General features: G+C 36.1%; 1 protein-coding gene across 10 annotated transcripts in view; it reads right to left on the reverse strand.

Moving 5' to 3' along the window:
• FOXP2 (forkhead box P2) overlaps positions 1–10,235 on the reverse strand; it is a 661,054-nt gene that overhangs the window by 73,184 nt on the left and 577,635 nt on the right. For 8 of the 10 annotated variants that reach the window (XM_070787814.1, XM_070787808.1, XM_070787809.1 and 5 more), the window contains 3 exons: positions 5,023–5,160; positions 3,722–3,913; positions 2,056–2,218 (listed from right to left, as the gene is read on the reverse strand). In XM_070787814.1, coding sequence (XP_070643915.1) covers positions 2,056–2,218; positions 3,722–3,913; positions 5,023–5,160 — 493 coding nt within the window. The remainder of the gene's footprint in view (positions 1–2,055; positions 2,219–3,721; positions 3,914–5,022; positions 5,161–10,235) is intronic. The other 2 variants (XM_070787815.1, XM_070787813.1) reach the window with 1 other exon arrangement.

Below are 10,235 nucleotides of genomic sequence, written 5' to 3' on the forward strand. Positions count from 1 at the left end.
TACTGCCTTGTTTTTCTTTCACAATTTAAACTTTATCTCTCTTGATTTCTTCAGAGTAATGCAATCAGGTGAATTAGAGTATCTAAAGTCAAATGAAAGAGGAATTCTGGGGAAATTAAGCCATAGAGATAGTAATTTGATAAATAAAGAGAAAAACATCTACCCTGGTATTTTTAACTTAATGTGCAACAAACAAAAACTTGAATATTTAAAAGGCTCTTTTTTTTTCTTTGTAATTTATTTTTTTATTGAAGGATAATTGCTTCACAGAATTTTGTTGTTTTCTGTCAAACCTCAACATGAATCAGCCATAGGTATACATACATTCCCTCTGTTTTGAACCCCCCTCCCATCTCCCGCCCCATCCCACCCCTCTAGGTTGATACAGAGTCCCTGTTTGAGTTTTCTGAGCCATACAGCAAATCCCATTGGCTATCTATTTGACATGTGGTAATGTAAATTTCCATGTTACTTGCCTAATTATAATTTTTTGGTATACTTAATCATTTTTTATTTTTTTCAGTGTCTCCTACAGAGGCAGAAAAATGCATAGCAAGTATTACTACAATGTGAGCTCCCCTGGAACAAGCATAAATGATTTGAATTAAAGTTCATTTGGATTAAAGCTTATTCCAACAAAATCCTAATGGAAATTAGAATATGCTTTCCATTATATTTATAGATACATGAATTTTACCAGTATTGAGAATTTTAGCACACAAAGAACCATTTTGTTTACTATTCTGTTTCCTTTTTTTACTTAGAACCCTTTCCATTTCCCCAAAGTTGAGTACAATAATGAATACATACAATTTTATATTTGTATGCTATTGTGTTATTGAATTATTAAAGCACATCCAAGTTTTTCTTATCAGAAAAATAAGAATACAACTGACAACTTTTTAAAGCTATAATTCATAATTATAGCAACATCATTTTAGAGAAAGGAGGATCAATATGGTCCAGGATGTATGAGGAGGTCCCCCAAGCATAACTTGGAATATTCTCTGTAGGAATACATAAAGCCTCCCTTTTATATGTAGGGATTTTAGTGTGCAGATTAGGAGTGTCTATCTTTTTCTTAGCAGTTGTTCACCAAAACTCCTATCAGCTCACTTATGTTAAATAGAGTGTTGTTAGCCTTCTCACTAATCCAATTCCCTGCAGATCTTCAGTATATATTTGATACCTTGAATTGTGCTGTTCTTACACGTTTTCTTCTGTAAAACAAATAAATACACATTTAATATCTAACAAAGCACTTGAGCGCAGTTTACCAAACACTTAAAAAGCAGTGTGTAATAAAATCTCTGAGTCTCAAGACAAAGAGGCATGCAACCATGTTAACAATCATGTTTTTTTCAATTTTTATTTTATAAAAGGGTATAGCTGAATTACAATGTTGTCAGTTTCAGGTACTCAGCAAAGTGACTTAGTTATACATATACTGCTGCTGCTGCTGCTGCTGCTAAGTCGCTTCAGGCATGTCCGACTCTGTGCGACGGACTCTGTGGACTCTGCCCCACAGACGGCAGCCCACCAGGCTCCTCCGTCCCTGGGATTCTCCAGGCAAGGACACTGGAGTAGGTTGCCATTTCCTTCTCCAAGTTATACATATATGCATCTATTCTTTTTCAGATTCTTTCCCCATATAGATTATTACAGAGTACGAGTAGAGTTCCCTATGCTATACAGTAGGTTTTTATTATCTATTTTATATACAGTAGTATGTGCATCTAAATCACATACTCAAAACTTCTACTAACTTTGGGTTTCGCTTGTTCTCCTTTGTCCAGCTGCTTTACTTGTAAGATTAGGTTGTTTGAGATTTTTTTGTTTCCTGAGGTAAAACTGTGTTGCTGTAAACTTCCCTCTCAGAACTGCTTTTGCTGCCCTGCAAAGGTTTTAAGTCATTCTGTTTTTGTTTTCATAACAATCATGTTTTAATAATAAACATGAAGGTCATAAAAAATTTCTCAAGGTATAGTGTAGACAGGCCACACAGTGATAGAAATGCAAGCTTAGAAATGACATGTGCACCATGTTTGTATGTACCTTGAGGCAGCGACTGGACTGGAAGTGCCGCCTGGCCAGGTGGGATCGAGATGAGTCCCTGACGCTGAAGGCTGAGCAGATGCTGCTGCTGCTGGAGTTGTTGCATCTGGAGAAGCTGCTGCTGGAAGACAAGCTGCTGGGCTGCCAACTGCTGCTGCTGCTGCTGGTGTCAGAAAACCCAACCCAGTGAATGAAAGGCAGAGTCTGTGCAAACAGTTCTCATATAGAAAAACACACATTCATTTCATTGCCCTGGTGCATTTGTGAATGGTCATCCCACCATCAAAGTTCAAGGGAAGAATGTGAGCAAGCTCTAGATTTTCAGTTTTCTTTCAAATATTAACACAGCAGCAGAGAAAAGAGGATGGAACAAGGTCTAGAGAAAGTGTGTCACAATGGTTCAGACTTTTTAAATGGGCTTATTTCAGATGATAATAAATTTATTTATACTCAAAGAATGACACTTGATGGAAACAGTCAACTTCAACAGCACTTTTTATTTTTTTTCCAACTCAGTAAGTTTGATCTGCAGAAGTCCATGACCGTGGTCTCTAGTGATCTATTAGTAAACTGGGATGTAGCCTTCATAGGACAGGCCTGTTAGCTCCCTCTCTTCCTCTTCTCTCTTACTGGAATATATTAAAGGCAGAATTATGTTCAAGGCCCCAAAACGTGCCCTTATTATAAGGAAAAGTATAAGTTCCAATTTTGTGAGGCATTACAAGACAAACCAGACTCCTTTTGGACTCAGGAGGGTATGAGAAGGCAGTCACACTTCAGAGAAAGACAAGCTGCTGTGGAAGACCTTTCCTTTTTAGTTTGGGAAAAAGAGAAACTTCTGATGCGCTCACTGGAAAACAGACTGCATAATGGAGCAAGTCATGTGGATTGCCCAAAGCCTCCGGAGAAATAAGGGAGCAATTTCTATTCTGTAGTTGATGGCTGTCTGAAATTCTATTCACAAATCCAAACAGAAACAAAGCCTCAGGGGGTCAAAACTGTTTCCTGTACGTTTGCATAATGGGCAGCTTGAAGACAACAGCTCTGATACCTGCTGATCAATTTAACTACTTCAACATGTTTTGTTTGTATTATGTTTATATTTGATGCAGTTTGCTGACAAGTGCAAGCTAGGCCTGAGAAGCCAGCTTGTCAGTTTGATTTATGAGCATATCAAACTGGAACTTTCTACTCGCCACTCCAAACCTACAGTAGCAGTCATTAATCAGGGGCCTGTGACTTTGAAATCTGTGCCCAACCACTTTCTCCGTTTTTCCCCCCACAACCCCCAATAACAGGCTCAATTTGCATGCATGTTCTCTGAGCTGCACCACTGAGAAAAATAAGGTTCCCTCACCAACTTAGATTCTCCGTGCATACAAGATAATCAGTACTTTGTCCACCACACAGCTTGCTCTTTGTACACTGTGATTCATTAGTGAACATTAGACGACAGCAGCATTGGATTATAACTCTCAAGTCCCATGCTACAAAAAAGGAGAACAGGAGAGTTCCACTGTCACTGCTATTAAGCTCAGTACAAATGTATAATAGTGCATCTTTGACAGCAAGAGCCTGGTGATAGGAAGACCAAAGACTGCCCTGGCCTCTCTGTGCCCTTCCCAACCTCGCGCTCCTCTGCATGGATGAGCTGGCCGGATCCTACCTCTTTTGCTTGCTTTCCAGGATGCTGTTGCTGCGGCTGCTGCTGTTGCTGCTGCTGTTGTTGCTGCTGCTGCTGTTGCTGCTGCTGCTGCTGTTGCTGTTGCTGCTGCTGCTGCTGCTGCTGTTGCTGCTGCTGCAAAAGCTGAAGATGTAACTGCTCTTGCTGTTTCTTGTAAAACTCTTGTAGTTGTTGCTGAATAAACCATTTTGACTTTAATAAATAAAGGCAAAAGTTGCATGTATTATAAACCTCCTAAACTCTTCTACACTGGTACAGGGTAGAGTCTCCATTAAGATTCATCTCACAAGAAAAACAACCAATATGCACTGGATTCCAGGAGACAGATCTACATATATTTTTTTTTTTTTCCCAAGCCAGTTCTGAAACTTCGCAATTCAGAGTCCAAAATATCCTAAATGAAGGGGTATAGAAAAATCTGTATTCTAAAGTGCTAGAGCCAAATGAATAACCTAGATTATTATATCTGCCGTCTACTCTACCATTTATAAGAACCAACTACAGAGTTACGTAAGATTAGGGTGACCGGTTCTTACCAGAAAAAAAACTGTAATCCATCAGATGGACAGAAGATCAGAGTTAGAAATATAAGCAGTTGGTCTGTGGTCACCATCACAGAACATAGCAAAGTAATTAAATCTATAAGAATTCAGGTAAAGCACATTATTTTCTCTATGAAAAATTAAGTCTATGACTAAAGTCCACTTTATATAAACTTGAGGCTCCAATAATATATATATATATTAGGAACATTAGTTCTTTTGTTATTTGAAAAAGATAAATCTCATGAATTGGTGGCTCAGCTGCTCAACTTTGTTATAATAAGTAGATACTTCTATTCCTAAATTCCAAATGAATTTTGAAAAGGAAAATTTGAGATGTTACTTTTCCATTGTAGCAGTAGGTCAGAATCACTTTCATCCTTATGTGAACTAAAAGGAGTATTGGAGGGTTAGGAATTTCAAAAAGAACAATTACCTGTAGGTCTCTTTGCACTTTTGCAGGCAAGTCTACAAATCCAATGCACCTAAGCATTTAAATATTTAAATATTGATTTATCTCATGTTGAAATGACAATTCTTTCGGCTCTTACTCTAGATGTTAATGACTTTAAAAAGACTAAGGGGTTTAAACTTTCCTAAGCAGTTCTGCAATTACAATGCTATATGTATATTCCAGGATACAGACAGGTTGTCCTTTCTGGTGGAGAAAGAATTTGTCATTTATGCCCATGGCACTGTCAGCACAGGTGCTAGAATTCCAAAGTAGGTAACCCACATTACCTGCTGCAGCATGACTGCCTGCTGCTGCTGGAGAAGGGCTTGGAGTTGCTGAGGAGACAGGACTTGCTGCTGAAGGATTTGCTGCATTTGCTGAGGGGTGATCACCTGGGGAGTCATCATGGCCACCGACACAGGCACCTTGATGGAGGCAGAAGGAGAAAGAGTGGATGTCACCAAATGTTAACTGACTTCAGAGCTCTATGGCATCCCTACCAAATCCTTTATTAATGATGACCAATCAATTTTATAGAATATTTGTTATATTATTTAACTATTTAACAATGGCATTAAGGTACCCCAGTATTTAGACACTGGGTTTTCAAAGGCATCAGATATTATCAGATTCCACCTTTATATTCCATACCTTTTATGTATTATGCTAAGATGTGTTGCTTTGACTAGCATAGTTAGAAATAAATAATAACATGTCAGTTTTCTCAATACTTCATAACTGATTATCTTACCAATGGCACAGTGCTACAAGTTAAAAACCTTTCAAAATAGTTTACTGGTATGATTCAGATAGATGTAATAATGATTAAACAACTGAAAAATACACATTTAAATATCTGTTATCAAAGCTAGTAAAAAGAATGTATGTGCAGTGTGCTGCTGCTGCTGCTAAGTCGCATCAGTCGTGTCCAACTCTGTGCGACCCCATAGAGGGCAGCCTACCAGGCTCCCCAGTCCCTGGGATTCTCCAGGCAAGAACACTGGAGTGGGTTGCCATTTCCTTCTCCAATGAATAAAAGTGAAAAGTGAAGGTGAAGTCGCTCAGTCGTGTCCGACTCTTAGAGACCCCATGGACTGCAGCCCACAAGGCTCCTCCATCCATGGGAGTTTCCAGGCAAGAGTACTGGAGTGGGGTGCGATGTGCAGTGTACTTACTCATAAAATAGAACCACCATCTTCAAATTATGTATAAATATATATATATATTATACATAGTACTAGAAAAATATACACAGTAATACATATTACTACAGGAGTATATATAGTAACTAATATAGGATATTTGTTTATTTACTTATATACCCCCAGAAAATAGCTACACAAATAGGTCCTCTCAAAGAAAGGATCTTAAGTTTAATATTATAGCTTATCCTTTAAGCATTTTCCTATTTCAAGCTAACTAAACTTATACCAGGAAGTCCGGAAATATAAAGATTACTCAATGGTTATTCATTAATTTGAAAAAAAGTTAAGGTATTTTGCTCAAAATGTTCTTTCTACCATTTACTTCCCTTTCAAAGTTGTGAATAAAGAGCTGAAAAGGATATGAGGAGAGTGAGAAAGAAATAGAGCAGAAAAATGAAGCAAGGAAAATGCAAAGTAAGGAAAAGCAGGGAGAAAGTCTGACAGGAAGAGAGAAATTCTGTAGAGAGACAAGTACAGGTAAAGGCTGGCAAAGAGGTGAACAAGGAGCCCTCCTACACAGAAGCCTGGGGCGTCCATCTGCTCAATGAGGTGGCAGTCACACTCTTTGAAGACATGTCTTATACTAATCAGGAATCAGACAACTTGTCAACTTGCCAAGTTTGCAACTTTGAAAAAGCAATCACTTTCTTTCCTAGAAAAAACAATTCATTTTTACTGTATTTAAAAGCAAGTATTTATATAAACACTGGTTTTGAACAAATTCTTAGAACAACATGTGTCTTTGAAAAGAGAAAATAGGAATCATAGACATGGTTCACAATTTATCCTAAGCCATTTTTAACACAGTTCAAACTTTTTGAGTTTGGCACTTTATGTCATAAAGAAAGGAGAAATTAATAATGAAAACAAATTTAGAAGAAAAAAAAGAGAAATTCAGGGTGAATTAACTCTTCTCTCTTAAAAAAAAGAGAAACACTTATACTTCATATTTCATACTAAAGAAAGAGTATTTTCTATCCTTTGCTATCTTGAAATATGGATTCATTATATGTTATTTTGTAACTTGAAGGGAAAGGATCACTGAATAACAGAAAGGAACTCAAAAGTAATTTAAAAAAATGTTCCTGAATTTTTTAGAACATACTCTCATACCTTTAGATTACTGTACTTGAAAATATCATAATAAGGCTTTCTGAAATGTATGCTATAAAATTAACTGATCCAATAGGTGTCAAGCTGTTTAAAAATTTAATGGACAGTTTACTTAATTGTTCTTTGATAAACAAAAAGAGATGGTTAGACAATAGTTTGGGAAAAAGAAAATCTATATACAAAAAAGCCTTTTGTTCCAGTAATCATTTGCCTCATACTATCTCCAAATAACAAGGAATCAAACTGAAATGAAAGAACAGAGAAAGAGAAGTTAACTTTTAAAAGGGCTGCCAATCCAGATAAACACACAGATAAGTAGGTAGCTAGATCACATATACGTAGGCAGTTCGACACATACAAAGATACCTTCTATAGAGTCTATCATGTAATGAGAAGCTTGCCACGTTTCTTACCACTTTTTAGCATATGGAACGCTTTCACTTAAATTATCTCTGTCTGCAAACAAAAGTATATTATGTGTAACTGATAACAAATGTACTTGGTAATAAAAGTTTTAAGAATGCAATAATACAATGCAAGTTTTCAGTCAGGTTTCACCTTATACAAATTATGTTACCTATATCTTGTTCGTAGTCTGACTGATTTGGTGTATGCTGCTGCTGCTGCTAAGTTGCTTCAGTCGTGTCCAACTCTGTGCGACCCCATAGACAGCAGCCCACCAGGCTCCCCCGTCCCTGGGATTCTCCAGGCAAGGATTTGGTGTATAAGCAGGGCTTAAACAAGTTCTCTATCTTTGCATTCTTTAGAGTTCATTAGCCCTTTCACCACGGTTAAATTAACTGTTTTTTTAATTCTTAAAATGATTTGTGAGTGTTTTCCTTACATCTAAAAGTTTATGACATAAATAACCATCAAATCAACGTTATTCTACAATCCTATGTATCATACTTATGTGATATTCTGAAAATTTTAAGCATTTTCTGACTTACTATCTAGGACATTGCCATCTAAAATTGGCAAAATACAGATATAAGGATGGATATGTAGGTGGAAAAAAGGTAACTAACGGAGCATTCTACTTCCATATGTACTAAACACAAACTGTAATTATACTTATAGGAAAGCACAAGTGCACTTCTGAGGGATTTCTAACATTACAAATAAGCCAATACTATCACTTCTAAATCCACATTACATAAACTCATCCAAAATAAAACATTTGGGGCTACTAAAAATTAAAAATATTTTATTAAGTAGAAAGTTCATTTCTCCTACAACAAATGTCAATTACATGTTATATGTAGACTGCTCCATTGGCCTTGTTTAGAATATGCAGAATTTCTCCACTTTTAAGTGAAACATTCTAAGTTACACATTTCCTTTATTCCTCCTTTATCACTTTTGTTACTGTTACATTGCATTTCTTTGCTACTGCAAGCTACTTCAGGAATTCACTGACAAAGATGAATAGATTAACTGAGTACATAAAATTTTTTGAAGATTATGCCACTTTATCAATATTTAAGCAGGTAAAAACAGCATCAGATTTGTCTATGGATAACTTTCATATATAAATATATACCCATGCAAGTTAAGTGTTAAGCTAAAGGAAATATTTTCCACTAGATATATACTTTTATTCATGCAAATATTCTAATGAGAGATCACAATTTAGATGTGATAGAGGAGGGGAGGGAGATGTTTATCTCAGATGTTTTCTGGTGAGAAGGCAAATAAAAGTCTGATTAGGTCTAAAAAATATAGTACATTATGCACCTACCAAAAGGAACAGCTGGTTTAAAATGGGTGTCCCAGTGACAACTGTAGTCTATCAATTAAACTCTTCAAGAGTGAAAAAAGGAGACACAGTCAACACTGGTTGAGAGATTTTTCTTTTTTTTTCTCTCTTAATATTTACTATACTGACAGAACTAAAATTCCCACAGTGATGCACAAAATAAGGCTTTCATTTACCCTTATTTATTTTCTCATTAGCTGAATTAAGCACAAATGATATGTAGCTCTGTGTACCGAGACATACGCGTAAAGACAAGGTTATATATTCTGAGATGAAAGAGGGGAAATTATGAAACTTGAAATGAGTCAAAATGGTACAAGCTGAAAGCATTTAGATATTATACCAACATAGGTTGCTAATGACTTCACATGTTTTAAGAAATAAATTATGCCTTTACATTAAACTTCTAAGTGTACCTCATTGAAAAGGTTAAAAAGTTAAGAGACAATGCAAAGATCATGTCTCCCTTCAAATGAAACTTAAGAGTTAGTGTAAGACTTATAAAAATGGATCAAAATATTTTATTTGCTATAATAAGCAAATTGTCATCTTACAATCTAGTTCAGCTGAAACATTTCTGAAGGTGTTGGGTTTGCATATTAAGCATGTCACTTAATTAAGCATCCCAATTATGTATGGGTGATTGGAAAGGTTCTTAGCATAATGTTAGCCAAATTCTTTCTTAACTAAATGTGACCTTGAAAAAATGGCCACAACCTGTGGATGAGACTTAAAGTGGAAAACTCTACTTCCTTGTTAACATGGTCTGCCAAATACTGGTTCAGAGATCCCTTTATTCCTCGCCTAAAATTTGAAGACAAATAAGTCCTGACCTCCAGGCCCCAGTACTTAAAACAAAAAGAAAAAAACAAATAGAACTCTGTTAGGATTAACTACTTGTGTAATAGATGACAAACTAGTTTTCACATGACAGTATCTGCTTCTGTTTTAACAGACTATTGATAGGAAATATGTGACTGTACATTTTATGATAATTTTATCATAATTTCTGTTTCTGTTCACTTCTTCTCTCTCTATACCATCTGTATCTATAGTTTATTTTAACATAAGAAACTACTGTATTGCATCACCAAACTTGGTCCAAATTCAAGTCCTGGTTACATGTATAATGTCCATCTAATAATAGCCCTTCAAAGGCTTCCTGGTTTTCTGGTATTAGAAAGAACTGACAATGAATTGAGAGGCATTTGTAAGCTTTTCATCAAGTACTGAACAGTACTATTTAAAGAGATCTAAGATGGACAGTGCACATTGCTATTTAATGCAGTCTTAGCAGCAGGGAAATAGTGTGACAGGAACAACAGAAAGCATAGCACAGAGCTATCAGAACAGACGCCATTTCATCATGATTCATCATCTCATAGTTTCTACTATTCTTTAAGATATTAGTTTTAATTGAATA

Source organism: Bos indicus, chromosome 4 (assembly GCF_029378745.1).
Source record: "Bos indicus isolate NIAB-ARS_2022 breed Sahiwal x Tharparkar chromosome 4, NIAB-ARS_B.indTharparkar_mat_pri_1.0, whole genome shotgun sequence".
In the NCBI taxonomy this organism is placed as follows: domain Eukaryota; kingdom Metazoa; phylum Chordata; class Mammalia; order Artiodactyla; family Bovidae; genus Bos; species Bos indicus.